Below are 26,979 nucleotides of genomic sequence, written 5' to 3' on the forward strand. Positions count from 1 at the left end.
TCGAGGCCACATTCCTGGCTCTAGTGGGACTCCCACCTGAGTCCCTCCTGCCTGAGTCCCTGCTGGACCAGCTAGGTTTTCTTTTGTTTTCTCCTCAAATATTTGAGCAAGTGTGGGATTTTTCAGTTGTAGCTGTTCTAAACAGTATTCAGCTGTTACCCAAACTCGGGAGGCTTTCAGGTTTTTCCTGGAGTCCCTCTCTTTGGGCAGACATTCTCAGCTCAAGGCCACAAGCTAGTTCTCCAATTCAAATGTGCTATCCCTCATAGTTCATTGACATTGTTGGAAGATTTGGAAAATAAAAACAACATCTGTGGAATTTAAAACCTTTGGAGAAATAAGCATCCAAAGAAGAAGAGAGAGCTACCTGGAAAAATTTACCAAGAAAAATATTCTGACCTAAAGAGAAGATGGAATCCAAGCTGGGTAGAGGTCTCACACACACCTTTAATCCCACCACTTGGGAGGCAGAAGCATGTGGAGCTCAGTGAGTTTGAGGCCAGCCTGAACTACAAAGTGAGTTCCAAGACAGCCAAGACTGTTAAAAACAGAGAAAACACATCTTGAAAACAATACAGAAAGAGGAGAAGGAGGAGGAGAAGGAAGAGAAGGAGGAGGAGGAGGAGAATGAGGAGGAGGAGGAGAAGGAGGAGGAGGAGGAGGAGGAGGAGAAGGAGGAGGAGGAGGAGGAGGAAGAGAATGAGGAGGAGGAGGAGGAACCCACAATGACAATTCCACCAGGACTATGACAACACTGCTAAGCTGAAGATCAGCTTTGGACTACAAACTGCTCAGAACAATTTGAGGTGGTCAATTGAGATGAATCAGCCTCACAGAGACTACTCAGAAGAATTTCAAGGAGGCTAAGTGAGGTGATACATCCTCACAGACTACTCTAGACAGGACTTGGGACAAGTCCTGCACTTTCCCCTTATGCAGAGACCCAACAAAATTGATGTGTTTGACAGTTAATCCAAATTGTTTTTTTCAAGATCCCCCAAAAATGCCACCCCCCATAGTCAGCAGGCAGTAACCTTAAGAACACAATGTCCACATTCCCAAGGGGTGGATGGTTTTTAGTCATTCAATGGGTTTTGGATATTTGTCATTGTTTAGGGAATTGGTTACAAAATGATGTTGGTTACAGTGAGGAGAAAAGTTGAAGAAAGGGGATTAGATTCAAGGTTTTTGTTTTGAAAAACAGAAAAAGAAAAAAGGAGGATATATATGTGATAAGGTAAAAAGGTAGATTATTGAATCTACTCTCAAAAAGCAACTATTAATATTAAATATTTTACATTGATTGGACTTTTATATATTGATACAAATTTGAGATTAATTTTGTTAAAACATACCATACATATGTTTCTAACCCTGTTCAATTTATTGAACCTATACAACTCATTTAGTAATGTAATGCAAATTTCTAATCCTTGAAGATTATTATTAACAACTATATAAACTAATGAAGTAATGTAGGTTAATAGTCAACTATTAATAGAACTTGTAGTCATATTGGGTAATGTCTTTAAGGTCAAATGGATATATTTTAGAAAGACAGATCATCTTCAGAAATCTACAGAAAATGTCATTTAAGTGGTTTTATTAACATGGGTTCTTTTGTATGACAATTAGATATGACTGCTCCTGGAAGCACCAATCTACTTAAGAGAAGATGATGGGCACTGAAGAAACTCCACATGAAGTTTACTTTCTTTGTGGCAAAAGTTAGCCACTGGGCAAGAAAGTGTGCTTTGCCTCGAATGCTGACAGTATCCTGTCCAAATTGGACAAACAGGACACCAAAGACAGTGACTGCAAACTTTGCCAAGACAAGGCAGGATAGTCCTGTAGAAAGTCCTGCTTCACAGAAACGTCTGTCAGATATGCTAGGCTTATAAGCCAAATATGGATGCCCCAACATTGCAGAGGAACATTGGGTGACTGTCCAAGCAACCAGCTGTGCCTGTCATTTCTCACATTTTTGGAATTCGCTTGCGCACACTTCCTGCTTACTCAGTTAATATTTTTTCCTTCTCGTGTCTCTGAGTAAGTTGAAGACTAGATAGTATAGTTATAGTTTTTAATTGTTCACCAGACTCAGAAAAAATTCACTAAAGATATGTAAAGTGTTAAAGGTTGAAAGACATTAAAAGATAATTTGATAATGCAAATTAGAATAGAAAGTAAATTAGGTACAAGACTTTGGACTCACCAAGATAGAATAGATAATGAAGATATTTTCTCTGAATTTGACAAATGAAAATGGACTAAATATTTTCTCTGAATTTGTCAAATGTAAGTGGACTAGACATTGTTGATGTATTTATTGCCTGTAAATATTGCATATAGTTATTGTACTTATCGTATATAGTTTCTTATGTTAGTTATAGCCTTTTTGTATTAGACAAAAGGGGGAATTGTGGTGATATATCATTTATGATTTATTAAAACCACTGGAGATCAAATATCAAAGCAGCCATACTAGTTAGCCACAGAAACCAGGCACACACATTTAAATGCAGGACTCAGGATTAAGAGGTAGACAGATCTCTGTTAGTTCAGGACCACACTGACTACATGAAATCGATCCAGTCCGTAAAAGAAACAGCCCACACAAAGGTGATCTCAGTACCTGGGATCACATGCCTTTAATCCCAGAACTAGAGAGGTATACAAGACAGGAGCAGGATCTCAGTGCTGGCATTCAGTCTGAGAGTTAGTCTCAGGATTCTCCAGTCACATTGAGGAGACCATAGCAGTCTGAGCAAGTCTGAGGAGCAGTGAAGTCAGGAGCAGTCTGTGAATCACCCCTTTGGTCTGAGCTGAGGTAGAGGTCAGAGCTAGTGACTGATTTCTTTGCTTCTTTGATCTTCAGCTTGAAGCTTGAACCCCAGTATCTGTCTCTGGGTCTTTTATTTATCATGCTACACAAAAGGATCTGTATGACAATTGGAGCAGCAGGTCACTTTGGCATCAGTGCAGTCCAGACAGTTTTCACACCCGTGTTGACAGGAAATACTGTCATTTCTGAGGAGAATGATTGCAGCTTTCCTTCACTGTGTGGCCAGGTGTTTTGGTAACTGAAGCCATCCATATAAGCTCCGTTTCATAGGCATGTGGGCCATATTCAGTCCCTTCTCCAGCAGGTCTCAAACTTCCGGTCACAGTGAGACAATTTATGTTCACGAAAGTAAATTATCACCAAAAAGGAGAAAACAAGGTGACAACAGTGAGGAGCCTGGCACACCCTACTGTTTCAAGTTCATCCTATTACCAGAACCTCTGGAACTTAGGACAAAGCTTTGACATTCTCAAATCTGGCAGTTTTCAGAATGTTTCCCTAACTTTGTAACAGGAGGAAAACAGCAATGCAGGTGGGGTTAGATGGACACGGTCATCCAAAGCATAATATATTTTTGGAAATTGGCCTTGACCCCACAGCCTCCAATGTGGTAGGCAAGTACTCAACTAGGGAGCCTTATCCCAAGGCATTTTTTATTATTTTTATTTTTAGACAGTCTTACTGATTAGGGGTACAGAAATGAAAGCACTACCATAAGTCTTAGGGAGTCCAGGAGAAAACACCATGTTATATCAGAAATATGGGGTCCCCTTTGGGGTTTCTTCCTAAGTAGGGAAAGCATACTTAGGGGCTGCCTAGAATACACAAGAAAATATAGATGAGAACAGTGGGAACAATTAAATCTTTCTGAATTGTACCTCAGAAACACAAGCAAACCCAGCCAAAGCTCATGACCACTTGTAGGGACTACACTTGTGGATGGGGGTAGGGTATGGCAAGGGCAGGAATTCTAGGTTGGAAAACAGCATTATTTTAAAGTGAACCTATTTTCCTAAGGGTGTCCACTGGACCAGGCCTTGACCTGTCCTGCGGATTGACTCCTTTTTTTTTTTTCTTTTGCCATTTTAAAAATTGAGCTAAACATTTTCTTCCCAATTCTCTTCCTCCTCCCTCCTCTCCCCTTCCACCCTCTGCCCTACCCCCCATGTTCCCAATTTATTCAGGAGATTTTGTCTTTTTCCCCTTCCAAGGGAGATCCATGTGTGTCTCTCTAAGGGTCCTTTTTGTTACCTAGGTGCTCTGGGGGTTGTGGCCTGTCATCTGGTTGTCTTTTGCTTTATGTCTAATATCCACTTATGATTGAGTACATGTTATATTTCTCCTTCTGGGTCTGCGTTACCTCATGCAGGATGGCTTTTTCTACTTCCATCCATTTGCATGCAAATTTCAAGATGTCATTGTAGTAGTTCTCCATTATGTAAATGCACCATTTTTTTTTCTTATCCATGGTGTCTCTTCACAGCAATAGAAACCCTAAGACAACCAGGCATATAATGGGGCACAATTGATGCGTACCGCAAAAGAGTCAGTGCAAGTTTGATGAACAGATGTTTTAATAGGAGAGTACTCACATGACTGAGTCAGTCTCCTACAACCAGGTGAACCATGGACCTGAGAGAGAGTCGCCTGTGTGTGACCCTCATATTTAAAGTCTTGCTAATTCACTGACCATGCCTTAGTGTGCATGGTCTGCATCACCTGTGCCAGCCCCCAAGAGGGCGTGGCTAACATTTCCCCTATACAGGCATTAGGAGGTGTGGCAGATCCCACTGTCCAGCCAGCCTTATAGAAATGGCAAGCTTCCAGTTCAGTGAGAGACTCTACCTGAAGGCAATAGGGGAGAACACAGTACAAAGCACCCAACATCCTACTCTTTCCTCTCCATATGTGTACATGAGCAGGTGCTCCCACACACTCAGCCACACATACACTATGTATGTACTTACATCACACACATATACAGACACCCCATAAAATCTGCACAATTAAGTAAAGCATAGATTGAAGAGGTAGCATACAGAAGGGAGAAAATCTTTACAATCCATTAATCTCACTGGGATTATTAGTCAGAATGTGTAAAGAAATTGAAAACCCAATGCCAAATAAACAATCCAACCAAGAAAGGAGTAAATGAGTTGGATGCAGTTTTAAACAGAAGTACAAATGCCAAGGAATACTTGAAAACATGTTCATCTCTGCTGTGTGAGTTCTTGAAGAGTCACAAACATCTATTCACCCAGATAAAGTAACTATGACAGATCAAAGAAACAATTCTACTCAAGTGTAGCTTGGTGAACCTAAGAGTTCACTGGGGTCACAGGAGCATGGGGTGATTTGGAGCAACTGAATTGACAAAAGACCCACCCTAATGTGGGTAAAGAATCAAGAAAGCTGCATCCCTGGAATTTCCTGCCAAATTTCCAGGCAGCCCCACTAAGCATCTCTTCTCCTCTAGCAATTGTATATTGCTTACAGAAACTCAGGGAGGGGTCCTGGGAATCTGGTAACTCCCTGTGCCTTTGAGCCTAGTTTCATGAGATTCCTGAGCTCCATTGTTTCCTTGGGCATTCAGTCTTATGAACCTACCACTCTTCTCCAGAATGGTTCCATTTGGAGGAAATGGCTACATTAGCCATCAGGGAAATGTAAATCAAAACTACATAGAGATTGTGTTTCACCAGTCAGAGTGGCCATCATCAAGAGAAATTCTGGGGATGGTGTGAAGGAGAGGGAATCAGTATACATAGTCTCTCTCTCTCTCTCTCTCTGTCTCTCTGTCTCTCTCTCTCTCTCTCTCTCTCTGTGTGTGTGTGTGTGTGTGTGTGTGTGTGTGTGTGTGTGTGTGTGTGTGGTCTGTGTGTGTGTTTATGCCTGAGTGTGTGGCAGCACCTGCTCATGTACACACATGCAAAGGAGAATGTAGGGTGCTGTCTAGTGTGCTCTCCCTATTGCCTTCAGGTAGAGTCTCTCACTGAACTGGAAGCTTGCCATTTCTATAAGGCTGGCAGGACAGTGTGATCTGCCACATCTCCTAGTGTTGGGATCATAGAGATGCATAACATGCCTGGTTGTCTTAGGGTTTCTATTGCTGTGAAGAGACACCATGACCACAGTAACTCTTACAAAGAATGACATTTAATTGGGGCTGCTTTACAGTTCAGAGGTTTAGTCCATTATCATCATGGAAGGAAGCGTGGTGGCATGCAGGCAAACATGGTTCTGGAGAGGGGGCTGATAGCTCTACATCTGGATAGGCAGGCAGCAGGAAGACTGAGTGACACTGGGCCTGGCTGTAGAATCTGAAAACTCAAAGCTCACTCCCAGTGACACACTTCCTCCAACAAGGCCACACCTATTCAAATAAGGCTACAACCTCTATAGTGTCACTCCATGTGGGCCTTTGGGAACCGTTTTCATTCAAACCAACACACTGGCTTTAAAAATAGCAAGAACAAGAAGCAAAACAAAACAACAAAACCCACCCAGTTGCTAAAGATTTACACTTAGATCCTCACGCTTACAGAGCAAGTGCTGGTGTCCATCAAAAGTTGTCTCCCCAGCCTCATGGGCAGCTTTTCATTACTTGCAAGTCAATTTTTCAACTCTTGCTCTCATTTTCTATTCAGAAACTCCTTGCCTACATCTAGATCTTAAAGTATCCCCCCTCTGTTTTTTACTGGTGTTTCAAATTTTCACATCTGAATTGTTTCTCTACATGGTGAAAGACAGGGATCAACTTTCACTCTTCTACCTGGGCATATTGCTTTCCCACACCGTGTGCTAAAAGGGCTGTCTTCCTCAGCATAGGCTTCTGGACTTTTGTCTAGGATCAGACATCTGTAGCTTCATGCACTTACTTCTGTGTCCTCTATTCCATACATCTCTATGCCTGGTTTTGTGCTGGTATCATGCTATGTTGTCAGTTGTCTCTGGATATCTTTCTATAGCTCTGTAGTACAACTGAAAACAAAGCATTACAATCTATGCACAACAAATATAAGCTCCATGAGGTGGGAAAATTTGTCTAATTTACTGCTATGGCAACATTGCTTCTTGCCACACTTGAATGCAGTCAGTGCACAATGCGTATGTCATATAAAGTGACTGCCTTAAACTCTGAGGCAAAGGTTGAGAAGAGAGGGACATTGAGTGCCCTAGAGAAGGGAAGAGGGTGAGGTTTTATAGAATAGCACCTGATTTTGAAGGGGAATACTATTTTCATCATTGGAAATTTCTCCACACTGATAATAATATTTTATTGATTTAAATATTATGATTATGATCTTAATTTGTAAGCACACTATCATTTCAGGAGCTTCAGGCTCTGCTGGCACAACTGGTCATTTGTGATGCTTTCATGTAGAGGTACAGACATCTGAGTATCTGGGCAGCAGGGTGGCACACAGCAGAGTGTGCTGTCGGTTCTTCAGCTCTCCCTGGGTAGTATGGCAGCATTCTTTATGGCAGCCACAGTGCCGTGAGTATCCTCTTCCCAGTTTGTTTACAGTTAAATATTCAACACAGTTAGATGCTCACTTCATTTCCTAGGTAAAATATTAGTGGAATCTGTGTTAAAATTGAAAAAAATCATACTAGTCACAGAATAGAAGTCTGTGGGCCTAAACTTGCCTTTTATGACCCTAAATAATCCCTAATTTCTTTTCAGTGTCCTTATTAAGGCGGAGAAAAGAGTAGCTGGGAGACACTCACTGGGTAAGTTACTTGCTGTCCAAGCAAAGGGACCTGTGTTTGGATTTCTAATGCCTATGCACATGTGTGAGAGCTGTGCTCATCTGCATTCCCAGCACTGGGGAGGCAGGGACACAAGGGTCCCTGGAGGTCACTGTCCAGGTGGCCTAGACAAATCAGGGAGCTCCAGGTTCAGGGACAAACCCTGTCTCAAAAATGCAAAGTGGGGAGTACTTCAGGAAGACACCAAGGTCTTCATCCACATGTGTGGCTGCACAACCATGTGTATGTGCTCACACCTACGCCAACGCATCATATACATATACATGCATGCATGCATACCTCTCTATACCACACAATAAAATAAAATTAGAGAAACCAAATCCTGTGTAAGGTGATTACAGGGCTCAGATGGAAAGTGCCAAAGTGCATTAGAAATCTGAAACACCAAATAAACACAAGGCTACATTCCTTAAGCGCCACCTACAGAAGCCAATAATAAGAAATAGTATTCCTTAAAGCTATATCCTTAACGATGCTTACAGCTTTTAATTTAAGAGCATCTGAAAGCTGGCCCATTGCCTTGTTTCCCAAACCATCTTGGAGCTCTTGAAGCCTAATGGGTGGAAAGAAGGGGTTACCGGGCATGTAAAGTTTGTCTCAAATATTCCATAAAAACAGGTGATCCTTAGGTGATATTCACTGTCAGCTGAGTAAACAGGCAAACAATCCAATAAATAGTCATTATTTCCAGTTTTATCTGGTGGTCTCAATGGGGTGTGCTTGTTTTGACATTGGCACCATGAAGGGTTATGCTCACTCACCTGGGAGAAGGGTTTACTTGTTCTAGCATTTGCAGTCTCATTTTTTAGCCATTCAAAGCTCCTCCTACACAAACCTGAGAATCCCATTTGAGATGTATGTGTATCTCTACTAAGCCTGAGTCTTAAGGGTATCAATTATAACTCATTATCTGAAACTTTATCAGAACCCTGTTTTACAACAATTAATTTAGCTGAGCATGCTCCATATAATGAACACAGACAGGCTCAGGTGGTGTAGGTTAGATAACCACAGCTTTCACAGTGGTGAAGGGTGGATACAACCCTGCTTCAGGGTGGTATAGGTTTGATACACTGCTGCTTCACCAAATTCCAATCTGTTTCCTTACCTGTGTTGCTGGGATCAAACATTATGTGATAGGTTGTATGAAAAGTCAAATTAAAGTGCCAAATAGAAAATATGTATATTTCCCAAACTCCAAATGCTAATGTGCACCCTTTCCTTTTAGCTTTAAAGATCTATTTTCTTTTAATCATGTGTATGTTTATGTGTCTCCGTGTGTGTGTGTGTGTGTGTGTGTGTGTGTGTGTGTGTGTGTGTGTGTGTGTAGTGTGTGTGTGTGTGTGTGTGTGTGTGTGTGTGTATGCACAAGTGTAGATGCTCTCCATAGCCAGAGGAGGGTTCGGATCTTCTGGAGTCATAGGCAGTTGTGAGCCAGAGGTTCAGGGTTTTGCTGTGAGACTTCGTCTCCTAGAAACATCAGAGTCTGTACCATACACTCTCTCCAGCATGACTGCACAAATGTGAGCTGAATAAGAACAACAACAATAGACTCGCCAGAGTGGAGGGAGTAAAGACCACAAGGCCTCCACCCTATACAAAGAACTACAGGTAACTAAGGAATGCCAGGAGTGGGGGAAATAGCCTTCCCCAGGGAAGAGCTCACCAATTCCTTATGCAAAGCCAAAAGGCCATTCCTGAAGACATACATGTAAATATATGGACTGAGCAGGCCATATTTAGGAATATATATGTATAGACACATATATACATATATATAGATATGAATGTAATAGCAATTAATGAAAAAAGAGGGCATGAATTTGAATGAGACCATGGAGGGATGTACTGGCAGTTTTTGGGATAGCAGAGACAAGGAGGAAATAATGTGATTATATCATATTCTCCCAAATAAATAAAATAATTATAAAAGAAAATTTATCAGAGTAAAATCAGAAGGCTTCTTTCTGTTTGTTTGTTTTCTTAAAGACAATATAAATGAGACTCCTTAAAGTTTTGGAACCATTTAAGGAAGTCCTTTAATCCTGAAACATCTAGCAATGCTACCACCAAAGTAAGATTTCAATTTTTGGTGTCTTTAATGTGACTGAATCATCACATTTTGGCATCTGGGGTCTGATTGGACATACTTAATCTCAGGCTGTTGTGTGAGACTTGGGGAGAACTCTCCTTGGAGTCTGCACCAGAAGCTGGCCTTGGTTCCCTGCTGTGTACCACAGTGTTTCCAGTTCCCAAAGCACAACAGCTTTTCTCTGGGCATTACAGTCATCTGCCTTGCAATTCTTAAGTGTAATTGGGGCTTGAAAACTGCTCTTCTTAGATAACTGACACAAAGTTACCCAGATTTGACAAGGTTCTGATACAAAATACTTACTGGGGACACTTGCTATGTAGCTGTCCTTAAAGGTGTTATGTTTAGTCCTGATCTGCTTTGCCAGGGTACAGCAGGAAATGAAGGCTCTAACACACAGGGGGCCTATTTTCACACGTTCAGCTCGTTGCTCACAGGTTTCATATTTCTTAAGAACAGCTCCGTCATAGCAACACTTCTTTGGCACTTGATGTTTGTATGTAGAAGCTGAAATGAGATAATAGCCGTGTCCTTATCACCAACAGCCATAACACCCTGTAGGGATCTCAGGGGCTATTTTTCTGCCATCCAAGGACTCCCTGCCCCTGCAGATACATATTTGGGTATAACAAATATTTTAGAAAGATTAGACATGAGAATTATAAAGAACTGTTTTCCTTGAGTTAAGGATATGGCCAATAATATCCTGAGTTTACCTGGATGAACATTTCTGAGTGATGAACTAACCCCCACATGCATTTTTCCCCCACCTGCTGCATGTTAATTAGGGAAACCCCGTGCCGCATGTTCTCTGGTCTGTGAATGCTACAATCTCGGTGTTTTACAGCTTGTGAAGTACCTCGTTCATTTATTTTCTGTTGCAGGTAATCTGCTGGCTGGAGAGTCACACCTTGTGCTTCACCTGTGAGGGAGAGAATGGAATGGGGGACAGTGTTCAGTGTCACATTGTTGTCATATTACTTAAAAGTAGATCTTGTCCCTTGGGTATTATCATAATGCACTGGGCAACTTCAGAGTTAATCTTTTGTTTACATAACTGCCTGACTCATCACTAATTGCTTATTTTCCCTAACATCATAAACCTAGAAAGATCCTCCCAAGGCCAGGCCCCAGGGGGATTACACACCTTCTGTTATGAACATGAGCCTACAAGGCCTGGGTAGCTTCCTCTGGACTAACAGGCAAGCTGACCCCAGACCCCTGAACAGCCACTGAAGCATTACAGTACCTTGATTTGCCACTTGGTGCTGCAGGTCACTTATTGGCATGAGAGTTATTTTGTAAGCTTTATCTGTGAGGGGGGGGGTGGGAAAGGCATAAAATCTTTATAAAACAGCTCCATGACAGTGTTCTATTCTACATCATTGTGGCCCTCCTACAACCTCTAACAAGCACTGACTCCCCAGCTCTATACCCAACCAGGACTTCCCATCACACTGGCTGGGGCCTCTTCCCCACCTGGGAAGGGTTTGCATCAGCTATGCTACTGAAAGAATTACTCAGGAAAACTAACTTTTTATAAATAGTGTGGATGGAAGATTACCATGTTCTTTAATGTCAAAGTGTGTCGTTCCATTGGTTGTAGCATCTTCTCTGTATTTAGCCTTAATTGTCCATCTACCATATCTGTGGAAGCCAGATGTTTGAAATCAGAGACAGTACCAAACAGTTTAAATCAAGAGGAAATGTAGTCATTTCTATTCTTGAGATATGTGAGGATACATACACACATACACATGTACATGAACACACCCTAAGTAAAAGTGTGGAGGAAAGATTTTTAAACAATAATTAGACAACTGAGCATTTCAAAAAGAAAAGGAATTGTTTAACCTTAGTTTTTCATATTGTATACATTCCCTACATCTTTTACCTTAATATAGTAATTTTGTTTGGAGAACTGATGATGATATCAGCATTTTCTTAACCCCAGAATTCATAAGTTAAAGTCACAATATAGTAAAAAAATTGATAATAATGTCTCTGGAAGATGACATGCCAGTGATGAAAATCACACCTCATATAAGCAGAATTGTATTTGGAAATAAAGCATGGATTGTTAAAGAATAAAATAACCTGTTCAACACCCTTCATTCAAAAATAGTTAGTGAGGTTAGACAGTGGTGGCATGAAACTTTAATCATGGCACTCAGGAGACAGAGGCAGGTGGATCTCTGGGTTCAAGGCGAGACTCTCTGCAGAGTGAGAACAGCCAGGGCAACACAGAGAAACCCTGTCTTGAAGAACCAAAAAAAATCAAGCAACACAAAATTAGTGAGTAGTACACTGATATAAGAAAAGGAACAAGACAGATGAACCACAGACTTTGCAGCCTCCAGTCCATGCCAATTCAGATTTTCACACATTTTTCCTAGCAGGTTTGATCAGGCAGTCACTGCATCTCATTTGGGAAATAAGAAAAATATTATGTACCATGCAGATAAGTGATGTGATCTATGGAGGTGCATATCACCGTTTTCATGACTACTATCAGCAGTTCATTAAAATATTTAGCCAAGTGCCTATGATGCTGAATTGCTGAGCTAAAATAAACTCTATAGACAAGGGTCTGGCCCTTAAGGGATTTAGAGTCTGATATTGGGCAGGGTACATAAATAAATCATGAAAGGCACAGAGCTAAAAAAGAAAGTGCACAGGACATGGAGGTGGAGAATAAAGTAGACATTCCATCATATCCGGGGATGAAATTTTGCCAAGTATCATCTTCCCGTGAACCAAGGAAGAGGACTACAGAGGAATGTTCTTAGCAAAGAGGACAACAGATACCAAGCAGCTAAGACTGGAGAGTGTGCCATGATGGATTCCGATAATCTGCCACGGGACAACTGGCATAAAGTGACGTCTGGGAAATAAGAATCCCAATAACATAACAAAATCAATTCTGCACTAGGGAGCCTGTAGCATTTTAAGAAATTGTGTAATTGAAATCTTCCAGACAATTACAAATCTTCAACCTCCCAATTTTGGTCTCTGTGTTCAGGAAAAATGTTTCCAAAGTGAGCTAAAAACAAACTAACCAGAGAAGACAGAAGAGCAATGACTGTGAAGTGGTTCTACCTTACATTTGTGTGGTGGCTATTTATAGCCGCCTTTGTCTCAGGCATCCTGCTTTATGTTCCTTGACTGCGGGAATTGTGAGCGCTTGATTTCTGTTCAGAAGCTTGGCGCTTATTGTGATTTACACACATTAAATATGTATTTCCTCAACTTCCATATGAACATGGTCTTAAATCCTTGCCCATGAGGCTAAATAGAATAAAAATAAAATTTCCTACACATCTGTACACCTACACCTACACACACACACACACACACACACACACACATTTTTCATTAAACCCAACTCTCTGCACCTGCTAGCCATAAGCACTCTTCCAATAGACTATAACCCAAACTAACACTTCCTATAGATGGATACTCTGTTAGGTATAAAAAGCAAAATTAAATATGTTTAAGTAGTGTCTTTGGTTGTATATGTGTTTGTGTATGTGTGTGTGTATGTGTTTGTGTATGTGTGTGTGTGTATGTGTTTGTGTATGTGTGTGTGTATGTGTTTGTGTATGTGTGTGTATGTGTTTGTGTGTTTGCGTGTGTGTGTGTGTATGTTTGCGTGTGTGTGTGTGTGTGTGTGTGTGTGTGTATGTGTGTGTGTGTGTGTGTGTGTTGTGCGTGTGTGTGTGTGTGTGTGTGTGTGTGTGTGTGTGTGTGTGTGTGTGGTTGTGTGTGTTTGGTTTTCTGTTTATGTGTGTGTGCATGTATGTGTTTTCATTTATTGAAACACAGTTTGCTATCTGCCAAAGCTGACTAGTAATGCCTATATTTAAGTGATCCTCTTTCTTCAGTGTCCTGGAAATCTGAGACTCTTGATATGTTGGGCAGTGTCTGGTATTTGGGATCCATTTCTGTTTTGCTGAGAAGGGGCCTACCTTCTATTTCCTTTGGAGGGCTTCACATAGCCACAAGTGTGCTGTCCTCAGTCAGAAGGAGGGGGCTCAACTTACCACTTCTCTACCTCACAACCAAAAAGTCCCAGGTGTGTTTTTCAGGAAACATTTTGTATTACATACTTTGGATTAGAAGGAATCTTGAAGTCGGGAAAAGAGACAATTGCAGTATGATTGTTTCCTTGTATTGTGTCCACTTCTGATCCTTCAGGGTCCTTTAGGGAAGTAAGAAAACCCACCTGTCTTAGTTTGTTATCTGTTGTTATAAAAGACTATCTGGGACCAGGTGAATGTCTAAAGACTAGAGATTTATATTGTCCCACAGTGCTGGAGGCTGGGGTTGGAAGGAGATGACACTGTGTGGAGAGGGAGCTGCCCTGCATCCACTCTGGATGGGGAAGCAGATGGGCAGGCAAGCACTTATGAAGAGTTTGTTCTCCTGACAAGCTGAGTTGAGAAAGCTGTCTCCCATGGGGCAGCTGTGCTCAGTCCATACATCTGTGAGGGGAGTGCCATGGGATTAAGGCAATACTTACTATGAAAGTTAAGACAGTTCCCCTTGTAACTGGCTCTAAGTCATCATCCAGAGAATAGACGCCAACCTTTACTGCAGGAAAAAGTGATAGTGTCAAAAACCTTGTTAAGCAAGGGCGATTCTAATTTTTGAAACAAACAACGTCAGGGTAAAAATGATGTAAAATATATTGGGACACATTCCTGAAGATGAATAAAATAGTTTTAAAATATCTTCAATGAGATGAATCTTATTAAAAACTAGAAGTCTCCATACATGAAAACACATATTTAAAAGAAAGTTGTTGGTAAACATTCTTATTAATAAAGATTCTTTCACTTGGAAGCAAATCCTCAAGAGTTTCTTCTGGTGAACAAGATTGTTCGCTTTATGAAAATGCTTACATACAACTTGATGGGAACATGCATAGAGTATAAAATTAGTTATATCTGTAATTAGGCCACCATTATCGAGCATTTCATAATATCAAAAGACTGAGATCTACTGTGGGTTATATGAAAGCATACAATAGTGCCTTACATTAGGACTGAATTGTTAACTGGTAAAATGGTGTTTGATGTGGATGGCATACACTCTCCCATTTATGACATCTAGCAAGGCTCCTGTAAAGTGGATGTGATCATGTGATTTGTTAAATTTGCTGCCCCAAGTCCTATGGTTGTTCTCTCCTCATTAAACGAATAGTGGTGGTTCAGGGAACCACTGGTCCTTGAACATTCTAGGCAAAGACTGTGTCACAAATACATATCACTTTGTTTTCTTGCTAAGTAGCATAAGTTAGCCTGTGATTCACAGACCTCCCTCATCAGACTCCCAGGTGCTGGGATTATACACTTGCCCGACCAAACCCTACAAGGCCCTCTATTTTTAAATTTTGTATATGTATCACAGCTGATTTATTTTTTATTTTCTTATTTATTTTTATTCACTTTAAAATAGGTACACAGATCCAGCTGATGGTGGCACACGCCTCATCCGAGTACTCTGGAGGTACAGGCAGGATGATCTCTGTGAATTGGAGGCCAGCCTGGTCTATAAAGCCAGTTCCATGACAGCCAGGGCCACAAAGAGAAAACCTGTCTCAAAAAAAAATTGGTTCACAGAAGAAAAGTTAGGGGAACACATCATTTGTTTTCATCTCTACCATGTGGTTTTTAAATCTCTACAAGTTTGAATTTGATCCCTTAACATATCTTCCTAGTCTTTGTTTATTGTGCTCAATATTTTTTAACTTAAAGTTTTTATTTTTTATTTTTAGAATTACAATCATGAGTACTATAGTTGCATCACTGCTATTGTTATATGTACACACATATGCACTCACACATATACATACACACACACACACACACACACACACACACACACACAAATTCATCTTATGTTGCTGTTATGTGCATGTATTTAGGGCTGACTACTCAAGATTACATCAGCTGTGAGAACTCATTCCTGGGTAAAACCAACTCACCCTGTAGGCAGCCACTGACTACCTATTACTCTTCATCTAGGTGAGGCCTTTAAAATTTGCCCCATCTATGTTGGTATGTCAACTACAAAGATTCACAACCACGCAAAATACAGAGAGTATGTGGCCATGGGCTGCCTATCACTGAACTGTACAGCTAAAACACAACCCCACACCTGAGATCAGGGGACCTTATAGAATGGATTGACAGATTTGGTGGAGCAGGATGTGTATGAAATCTTAGAAATGTGGTTGCCTAAGTTGTACAGTACTGGTAGAGCTTTTAACTCAGCAGGGGCACAGTGACACATTGTCATTATTACACAGTTTTCAGTTCATTTCATAGCCAAGTCTTGATCCAAACACCAAAATAGAAATAACACATTAAGCCCCACACTGTTTCCTCTCTTGGCCAGTACTGTGTAAGCCCTACAAAGATGGCCCATTAAAACCTGTCTTACCAGGGCAACCAGGTAAAATTAATATGATGAGTAAGCTGCCCATGCTATGCACTCTCCTTCTTCCATGCTGTCTCCACCTCAGATTCCCCTCTATGGGAATCTGCCTTCGTGTGCAGGTGTCAGGAAGGAACTGTTAGCAGCCTGTGGACAAAGCTACGATCTTAGGTTCTAAAGTTCAAAACTGTGGTCTTGTCTTACTGCCTCCTCTTCCCTGCTCTGAGATAGCTTGACTTTTGAATCTCACTGGTAAAACAGGAAAATTAGTGTTTCTTCCCAATAACACTCACAGATAAAGAAAGTCTACACATGACTCAGGACAAAAGAAGTAACAAATGTTTTAGCTATTGTTATGATTTTAGTGACTTATTTGCATAGTTCTAAACCTAATTTTAGTTAACTTAGAATATTAATCTTAGAGTATCAGAGGCAAAATCAATAAAATCTGTATATTGAAACCAAGACTTAATTGAAATGCCTCATTTGTGCTAGACAACCAAAAAGGAGTGGTGAAAATGTCACACATGGATGTCTTGTAATGTTCTGTAGGTGAGAAGAAATACAATTATGTAAATTTCCAGGAGCATGGGTGCTGTAAAGGACACTCCCTTGGCTTTTGAAAGTACAAGAAAGGACTGAGGGTGTCCCTAAGTGATACAGCACTTGTCTGGGATACAGGAGGCCCTGGAGTTTATGCCCCGCACTGACAAAGGAGAGGAGACAGAAAGAGAGTGTGGAAATGTGAGTGGGGTGGCAGTACAAGCTGTAACTACAGGGTCCTGTAAGGGATCCGTGAATGCAGACGGTACCAGAAGGAGTTACTGAGGCAAGGGAAAGGTTAGAAATGCACTACGCAGAGGTAACAGCACATTGTACCCACCTCCATATGGATGAGAAGTGGCGGGAAGAGCACCTGAACGGAGAGCACTATCACTTGAGTCCACATCAGCTGTGGGTGTAGTATATAAGGGAGCAGGGGAAGAGGGTGGGACATGGGCTATACAGAACTCAAAGACTCTGGAAAATATTCTAAGGTCCTTTATCTTAAAAAATCTGAGAGACTTGAGCCTTCATTCAAAGATGCTTAAGGTAATAATCCTTCAAGTATCTTCACATTAAATACCCTGATAAGATAAAGGACTTTAGAGTATCCTTATAGGCAGAGATTACCATCTCCTGTACTAAGTGGTCTTGTTGGAGTCAGATCAGCATTTCTGGCAATGACTCTCTGTCTAAGCTGGTGGCAACATCCTCACCCTGTGCAGGTCTTTCCTTTCCAAGCCAGTGTAACGGGTGCTCCTGCCAAAGTGGTGATGACCATACAGTCCTGTTCCACCTCAAAAGTAGAAGGTCTGTACTGTACACAAGATTAAAGCAAAACAAAACATGACAATTCTGCTTCCTGTGTCAGCCCTTCTCCGAATGTACCATCAGTGAAACTCCCAACCTCCTCCCGACACACGCACATTTTGGACTGCTATCTCTAGTTGTCCAGAGATGGCAAGTGGCAGGTGAACAGACAGAGGTTTTACTAGCAAGGCTGACCTGTTTTCTGTGTCTTGTTGTCATTTCTTGGGGGGGGGGGGTGATTGTAGGCTTTCCGTGATCACAGTGTCTTTCCTGCCACTCATTCCCCTCCACAGTAAAACTGTGAATGTCAAATGCTGCTTGACAGACACCTTCTTAGGTGGCTAACCTTGAACATCAGAGTCTAGGCATCTCTGTGAGCTATGTTAGTCTCTGCAAGATGCCTAATCCTCTTCATTTGGATTTCTTTTTCCAACTTTAGGAAAAGCTACTGAATCCAAGAATGTTTTACAAACAAGGTTTAAAATAAATCATTTCCCAGTGCCAACTTTATATTTACAATTATGTCTTCTGTATTTTTGATGAATAAATTCTCTAGCAGGCCAGATAAAGTAGTCATTGGTTATGTTACTTATGTAGCCATTGCTTTATCAATGAAAAAATGAAAGTGCTATTTGAGCATATAAAAGGCTGTTAGGATTTGAGTTTCTCATGAGTAAAGTGGAAAGTGGTCTTCCCTCTATTGCATATGTTACATTTCCACATGTTTATGTCATTTTCCCCTGAAAGAGGCATCAGATACTCTACCAGGCTCCTGTGGAGTGTAGACAGGCTTGTCAGTGTGGATGAAGAGAGAGCCATTGTCATGGATGACTGGCATTTTTTCTGATTTTGAGAAATGCTTTGACATGACTTCCAAATACACATATGAAAATGAGCTTTGTCCTTCAGACAACTGTTTGGCCTGAACCTGTAAAACAAACAAACAAACAAACAAACAAACACCACGATGGGAAAGTATGAATGTAGAGTCCTAAAGCACGCTGATCCTGTAAGAAAAAACAACCACTGTAATCTCATAAGACTACAGCTGAGCTTGTGTGTTGTATCATTTTCAAAGAGTTACACTGGGCTGCAGAGATGGCTCAGCAGTTAAGAGCACTGGTAGATCTCCCAGTAGACAAATGTTCAGTTCCCAGCACTCACATGGCAGCTCAAACCTCCTCTGACTGCAGTTCCAAGCATCCTATGCCTTCTTCTGTCCTCTGTGGTTATTGCTCACAATGGTACCCAAATATACATGCAGGCAAAATACCCATACACATGAAATATAAAAGATACTAATGAGCCAGTTGTAGTGGTGCACACCCTGAATCCAAGCAGAGGATTTGGGAGGCAGAGGAAGGCAGATCTCTGTTCGTTCAAGATCTACAGAGCTAGTTCCAGGTCAGTCAAAACTATTAGCATATCTGCCTATACAGAGATTACCATCTGGTATACCAAATTGTCTTGTTGGAGTCAGATCAATGTTTCTGGTGATGACTCTCTGTCCAAGCAGGTGGCAACATCTCACCCTCTCTAGGTTGTTCCTTTCCCAGCCTTGTTTCAAAAGTATGAATTAATAATGATAATAATGATAATAAATAGTACTACAGTGCAGCACTACAGAAGCTGAAGAAGAAGGTTCTTGTTTTTCAAGTCTATCCAGGATGACGTGGTGAAAATCTGTCTCATAAACATAATCAGCCTAACAAACTTCCTGAACCCACTATAGGAACAAAAATAATAATTTAGTGTGCCAAAATCTATTCATAGTCTCATATCATAATAAAATTTTAGCATTAAGCAGTCAGAAATCTTTTTGGTGCCATGTTTCCTCTATTTCAGACATATTTAACAGAACTGCTATTATAGAAACTTGTAGGAAACTGCTTTTGTAGGAAACTTTGCTTTATCAGCTTCTGGATGAATTGTTTTCTCTGTTCTCTCTGCACAGTGTCCTAGCCGATGGCCTGGACACTTCACATCACACCACAGACTTCTGTGCCCACATCATAGACACACACATTTCAGTTTGTGTATGCAATTACCACCATACCTTTATATTCAGTGACATGGGGATGGCATATACTAACACAGATAATCAAAGAAAAGGGTATTTCCATGAAAAATTAGGGTTCAGAAACACAGGGGTAAAGTTAATCACTAAATCAACTGCAGTGAGATTTTTACAAAAGTTTGGAAAGAGTAAAAATATATATATATATATATATATATATATATATATATAGGTTTCTGCACTGAGATGCATTATAGATGTCTTTGAATTCTTTCTCTACTTAAAAAAATACTATAACTTCTATCATGGCTTTAGGCTTGGTATTTTTGTCATACTCCAGTGGGAGTGGAGGTGTCTCTGACTCTTTCACATGCTCTTGGGACCCTTTTCCTCCTTTGGGCTGCCTTGCCCAGCCTTAAAATGGGGGTTCCTGCCTAGTGTTACCCAATCTTGCTATGCCATGTCCAGTGGATATTCCTGGGGGGGCCTGCTCTTTTCTGAAGGGAAATGAAGCAGGAGTGGATCTGAGAGAAAGGGAAGGCGGTGGTGGTGGTGCAGAAATGGCAAGAGAGGAGAGAGGGGAAACTGCAGTCAGGATGCATTGAAAACAAAAATAGTATTCATTAATTGTATAAAATTCAATTTTAAAAAGGCGACTCAAGGACAAGACTGTGACAAAACATTAATTGGCAAAAAAGATGCCTTATAGTGTTAATATAAAATTAATTATATGTGTATCAATATTTATGATTCCTCCCTGCTCCTCAGGCTCCTGAGATAACCAATAAGCTCAGCTCAGAGGGATTTCCTGTGGTGAAGGACATGTCCTGTAACTGTGCTGTCCAAACACATGGCTAGTGTGGTGAGGAACTTAAGTATTACACCAGTTGCATTTAATTGATTGAATTTAAATGTGGTTAGGGCTACCATGCCTCATAATAGAGTGGCCAGAGAAAGTAAGAGTTTGGGAAATGAACTTCAAATTTTCATAAACCAAGTAGTTGGGAAACCTTTTTGTTTTTTACAGAGCTTAGAACATTTATTCTCAAGAGCATTAATGAATTAGTTCCAATGTTTAGTTAGAATTGTTTTCAAGCTATGTTTTTCTGTTGAAAACGTCTATCACTCTTGTCCCTGGGATATGACACTTCTGACCCTCATGGGCACCCACAGTCATGCCACACCCATTCACTCCCAAAGGCACAGTCACATCATCTTAAAGATGAAACAAGATGCATAAGCTCTTAGACAAGCTAGCTGAGGTAGATGATTATGAACTAACAAACATGATTGAAAGATGACAATAGATAGATAGATAGATAGATAGATAGATAGATAGATAGATAGACAGACAGAGAGATTATGGATAGATGTATGATAGATGGTAAATAGATGATAGAAAGATGACATAGAGAGATGACAGATAGATGATAGATTGATTGATAGACAGACATTACCACAGGTTTTAATAAAACTCAGCAACTTGTTAGGATAAGTTTTGAAAACCATATTCCAATACATTTGAAGAGAAGGAACAGGTCAATCTCTTGACACATATGACCTAGCAAAATGAAATTAAGAGAACTATGCAACTTAATCTAAAATAAACCAATGAGATTCAAACAGTAATAAACTTACTAAAAATGCCCAACCCCAGATGTAGTCACAGCTGATCCTGTGTGCCCACACTATTACATGAAATAAAAAGAATACTGCTGTTCTAGTTTGCTTTTTAATGTAAGACCAGAAAATCTTGAAGTTGTTAGAGGAAAGCATAGGAAGACACTTCAAGATACAAACACAGGCAAGGACGCTCTGGACAGGACCCCTACAGTTAAGGAAACAGTAACACCCAGAACTAACAAACATGATTGAAAGAAATGATTAATTTTTTCTGTACAACGAAGGAAACAAATGAAAATGTGGCATGCATAACAGGAGAATTTTTCTTAAACATTTGATGGAGAATTATTATCTAGAATAAAGAACTTTTAAAATTAAGTACTAAAACAAAATGAAACAAAACTCCAAACATCATAAGCAATAAACTGGCTAGTGAATGATCACACAGCTCATAAGCAACAACGCATACAAGGCTGATGAACATATGAAAATCTGTCCAACGTGCTTAGCCTTATGGAAAATGCCAATGAAACTGAGATCCCATCTCACTGCAGTAAGAACAGCTATCCTCAAAATGGTGATAAAACAAGAAACACTGGTAAAGAAGCAGGGAAAGAGAACCCTTATTGCTAGAGGGACTAAACTGGTGCAGACACTAAGAAAACAGGTGTGGAATTCCTAAAAATAGAGCTACTTCTGGCCCAGCTGTAGCACTTGGGCATGTATCAGGGGTGAACAGAGTCAACATGGTAAGACCTACTTGGACACCCATCTTTATCATTGCACTATTCATGATACCCAAACTATGAAGACGGTCTGCTTGTCCATCAACAGGTAGATGGATACAGAAAATGCAGGATATACACATGGTGGAGTTTTATTCCACCACAAAGGGCAAAACTGCTGTGAAATGGATGCAGCTGGAGATCTCCATAGTAAATGAAATAAGCCAGACTCAGAAAACAAGCATTATGTGTTTCTATGTTTTCTCTCATTACACACACACACACACACACACACACACACACACACACACACACACACAGACACAGGACATAAGGAAATAGAAGGGAGCCCTGAGTAAGAAGCATGCTAGCAGGAGGGAGAAAAAGGAGAGTGGATGAGGAGGACTGAGAGGGATAAAAGTGGTCAAAGCACACAACATTCTTGTAAGAATTTGTCTTTATGAAACCCATCAGCATCTACAATGAGCATGCTCAGAAAATAAAAGTGGAACTCAAGCGTCTAACCAATCTGAACCCCAAAGTCTCAATGGCATTTGAAGTTATTTGACCACTTTGTTCTTTTCACTCATTGTGTTTGCAGTGAGAGTTTTTGGCTCCAGTAGTCAACAATCCCATAGCACGGGGAACTATACCTACACTTTTGAGAATAATGATATTTAGCAAACTTTCAACAAATACCCATATGCATGTTCAATTAATATCTCTCCTTTCCTAATTTTCACTATCAAAAAATGTTCTCTGTTAATGTTATTTAAATTTTAAAAAGGTATTTCAGTTCATCTGCAAATATTTTTTAGAGAATATTTTATTTTTAAAAATGTGGGCATGACCAGGATCAGCATAGGAAGACTTGGTGGACTTTGCTGAGCTCCCGTTGAGGGCCCTACCCTGCCTGGGGAGTAGTGGGTGGATGGGGTTGGGGGGATGGGCTGGGGGTGGGGGAGAAAGTTTGGGGGTGAGGGGAGGGAGAGGGAGAAGGGACTTGAAATAAGCTTGTTCCCTAACTAGAACTAATAAAATAAAATTAAATTAAAAAAAAATGTGGGCATGAGCACAATTGGCACAAAAGAACAAATGTAATAATTCTGTGCAGAGATTTGTGTTTCACTGATCATTAACTGATGTGGGGTAATGCTCTTGCTCACTGTAAAGATCTGTCACTCCAATTAATTTAATATCATGCTGATTGGCCAGTAGCCAGGCAGCTAGTATTGGTGGGGTTGCCAGACTAGGAGAATTCTGGGAAGAGGAAAGGCAGAGACCAGCTGCCAGCCAGTCACAAAGGAAGCAAGATGAGAATGCCTTATTGAGAAAAGGTACGAAGTCGTATGACTAAAAAATAGATAAGAATTATGGGTTAATTTAAGTTGTAAGAGCTTGTTAGTAAGAAGCCTGATCAATATGCCCAACAGTTTATAATTAACATAAGCCTCTGTGTGTTTGTTAGGGACTAAATGGCTGAGGAACCAGGTGGGACAGAAATTTCCAACTACAATTAAAGACTGTTAACCATCTCATAACCACACAGTTGAGGAACTGTACTAATGAATATAATTTTATCAATGTTCAAGCTTTGCATAAATTTTACCAAAAATCATTAAAAAAAGAAGAAGAAATACATACTGTTAACATTGTCGAGTTTTGGAATTTATTTTCTGGAGATAAATTAACGTAGCCTGAAGAGTAGGTCGTATTTTTGTCAGGATAACTTCTTATAGATATTGTCACATCAAATGCTTCCGGGTAGCCATGGGCTTGAATTACAACCTTTTTGGATGTTCCAACCTGGAAGACTTTGGGTGCTGAAATAACATAGCTGTTGAAACAGGAAATGAAAAGACACAGTAACTACCCTTGTAGGTTTTCTCTTATATCTGAAATTATCTCTTTCACTTATGACTAATTTTAAGAACCTATTTTAAGGCCAACAGTGGTGGTGCATGCCTTTAAACCCAGCACTCAGGAGGCAGAGGCAGGCGTTTTCCTGAGTTTGAGGCCAGTCTGGTCTACAAGTGATTTCTAGGACAGACAAGGCTACACAGAGAAACCCTGTATTCAGAAAAAAAAATTCGGGTTTAAATGGTATTTTGGAAGTCAAAATTCATTATTCGAGAAAGCATACGGTTTCCGGGAAGGGACAGGTTAAAATTAAACAACAGCTAAGAGATATAAAGCCACCAAGACTAAAGGCCTGAGTTTGACCCCAGAAACCCACATAGTGGAAAGGGAGAATTGACTCTTAGTAGGTGCCCCATGTCTGTAGTGTAATATGCATGCCTACTGTGCCCATACACAAATGAATACATATTTTTTTCAATGCTGGCTATGGAATTTCCCTTTACATAAACTTTGGTCCATATGGATGCATTGGCCTTGCAGTCTGCACATGCGAAGAAATTCATCTTGTGTATTTTTTCCTCACTCTCAGAAGCTCAGGTCACTGACCTTGTACAGAGACGGGTATTACTTGGGTTGTTTCTATTTTCTGCAGATATTTGTATGGCATCACCTCATTTTCTCCATGCTCTATCTGCTTATCACCTTTGTCAAAGAACCTTTTCTGTCCAGAGCCTTGAATGTGGCCTTTGGTTTCTTTATTCTCCTGTTTTCATTACTCTACTGGAACTGCCTGGCCTTATTCATTCATTCTGTGGTTGGATAGTTTGTTCTTTCATTTACTTATTTATTCTGTCATTGGCTCATTCATACATTCATTGACTCATTCATTCTTTCATTGATACTCTCATTTTTTCATTGACTCATTCATTCTGTCATTGATTCATTCATTATTTGACTCCATTCTTTCATCGACCCATTCATTCTTTCATTGACTCATTCAGTCTGTCATTAACTCATTCAGTCTGTCATTAACTCATTCATTCTGTCATAGCCTCATTCATTCTGTCTTTGACTCATTCATTCAGTCATTGGCTCATTCATTCATTCACTCATTCATGATGTTCTTCTACAACTAGAATGCAAGCTCTAGGAACTGTCTTCGCCCACCTTCAGAAACTATTACAAGGTAGGTGTCATGACAGTTGGCTTGATTGTCATCTTTCTTGGACTGAAAATGCCTTGTAGCTTAGTAAAGTACATCTGGCCAGTTGTGTCTATGCTGGTTTCAGGGAGTTAAATAAGGAATGTCATCCTCATACCTTGAAGGTGGATAATGACAACATCCCTTAGACCAAGGGATCCCTTGCAATGGGGAAGGGGGAGGGGCTGGAGTGCAAGCATTCTTTCTTTACTTCTGAGCTGCTCCATAGGAGCTGCCCAGTCTGTCATACTTCCTGCAGTGAAGGACTAAAACCTCTGACATCTGAGCAAAATAAATTCCTCTTTAAATTGCTTATCCCAGTATTTTGTCCCAGTGGCAGGAAAGCTGACAAGTATGAGGTTCAAAAATTATTTGCTAAATCAGCAAAGTGCTTAACTACTGTGCAGTGATGGCAGGCTTCCTCATGTTTCCTGAGAGGAAATACTTTTATAGTATGGGCCATTGCAGTAGAGCAGGAAGAATTCTGAATACCCCTGGACAAGAATCATGAAGGTCTAGGTTCTGATGTTTAATCTTTACTGTCCCTGCATTTCAATTGCTTGTCTGTCAAAAAGGAGTAGTTAGTAGTACTCATGGATGACTGTGACCTTGCAATAAAATCTGAGAGTAGACGTGTGTGTCAGGCTCATGGCATTAGTCCACATTTCCTGACATTTGTATTTCTGCAGACACAATTTTGACAGAGTCAGGGAGGAAGTGAAGTGCTAAACAGGAGACCTCAGTAAAATTCCTCTCTCCCTAGCAGTGTGACCTTTGGCCAGGCCCTTCTTCTGTCTAGACTTGCCATCGGATGTGGACTGAGCAGGCTCCACACATTACCAAGGTCTTTAGTACCAGTTAGCCAGGGAGCTGAAGGCAGAGGTTCATGTGGGCACATGATTTGAGACCAGCCTAGATAGCATAGTGAAACCTCATCTTAAAAAGAAGAAAAGGAAAAGAATAGTTCAGTGAGATACTTTTCAGTTAACTTCCAATACTAAGATATTTGTACACATCACAGCACTATTTTAAGGCAAGATTTTAGTAACAATAAAATTATGACAAATTGGTTTATGAATATAGATGTGGTTATAACCATAGTTTTAAATTTTATTCCTTAGTGGGAATGCTTCATGATCCACCATTAGTAATCTTATACATCATTAATTAAAATAAAATTATGATTATTAGCAACTACGATATTCGAGTTACTCTGAATTCACTGCACTTAGAACAGGAAAATTACAAACTAAGTATCAAGTACAAGTAGGTGATAAGTGAAAAAATAATTGATTATCTTGGTTTGACTTTGACATCCCAAAGAAACAGTTGTGTTGTTAGCTGTTCCCCAAATCCAGATGTGTCCTCAGCTCTCTCATGAGCAGCTGAGACTATCCTTTTATTATTTCAGAATGGGACAGTTATTGTCAAATCAACACAGCCCTGAATCTCCTTTTCACTCCCCAAAACTAAGATGACCAGGAAAATGAAGATGGATTGTTTTACTTACCTTTGTTCCTGTCCCCAGGTGTTGTCCAACAAAATTAAAAAGCAAAGTGTCCCCCAAATTCCCATGGCTAGAAGTGGCATGCACCCATGGGCATGACCTTATTGTAGCTACTTTTCTTTTAAGTAAACAGAGTTGGAAGAATTTGGGTAAATTAGTTCTCTGGTTAATTATTAATGCCAGAGAAAAAAATCTTTAAGTGAGAAAACTAAAATCACAAATTGGCACAAGAGGATGTTTTAATGAACATAAAACACTTTTAACATCCTGTCATGTCCAGTAAGAAAGACTGGGGTGTTTGGCATCAACTTAGACACAGGGACTTAATTTTATGAATCCAAGTAAAAGCAGGGGCCTGGGTGCTTGCCAATGTGGGGGAGGCTCCGTGGGGGGAGCTAGGAGTCACTTTGCCTCTGGCTTTCTTCTCTCATCCAGGTCCTTTGTTGTGACACCCTGCTACCTTCAAGCTTGATTCTGTCAAGTTTCATTTGTTTCCAAGACTGACAGAAGACTTACTTGTTTTCATTTTAAATGGATGATTT

At 40.3% G+C, this 26,979-nt stretch overlaps 1 protein-coding gene across 1 annotated transcript; it reads right to left on the reverse strand.

Moving 5' to 3' along the window:
- Positions 1–8,027: 8,027 nt before the first annotated feature.
- Positions 8,028–26,505, reverse strand: LOC100753577 (complement C5-like). Its single transcript, XM_035447097.1, has 10 exons — positions 26,441–26,505; positions 23,514–23,706; positions 18,270–18,432; positions 14,233–14,303; positions 13,820–13,911; positions 11,275–11,357; positions 10,960–11,022; positions 10,570–10,632; positions 10,014–10,217; positions 8,028–8,038 (listed from the first exon to the last, which is right to left on the reverse strand). Exons 1-10 carry the CDS (start codon positions 26,503–26,505, stop codon positions 8,028–8,030), a joined length of 1,008 nt encoding a protein of 335 aa, XP_035302988.1.
- Positions 26,506–26,979: the final 474 nt, after the last annotated feature.

This window comes from Cricetulus griseus, chromosome 6 (assembly GCF_003668045.3).
Source record: "Cricetulus griseus strain 17A/GY chromosome 6, alternate assembly CriGri-PICRH-1.0, whole genome shotgun sequence".
Lineage (NCBI taxonomy): Eukaryota > Metazoa > Chordata > Mammalia > Rodentia > Cricetidae > Cricetulus > Cricetulus griseus.

What these genes read in the sequence shown, in the direction of transcription:
- LOC100753577 (XM_035447097.1), bottom strand. Translation starts at nt 26,505, where the DNA reads ATGGGAATTTGGGGGACACTTTGCTTTTTAATTTTGTTGGACAACACC. An exon ending in AAAACTCGACAATGTTAACA is followed by an intron (nt 18,433 to 23,513) that starts GTATGTATTTCT and finishes TTTGTTTTACAG; the next exon opens with GTTCAGGCCAAACAGTTGTC. An exon ending in GAACTGTCTTAACTTTCATA is followed by an intron (nt 13,912 to 14,232) that starts GTAAGTATTGCC and finishes ACTTCCCTAAAG; the next exon opens with GACCCTGAAGGATCAGAAGT.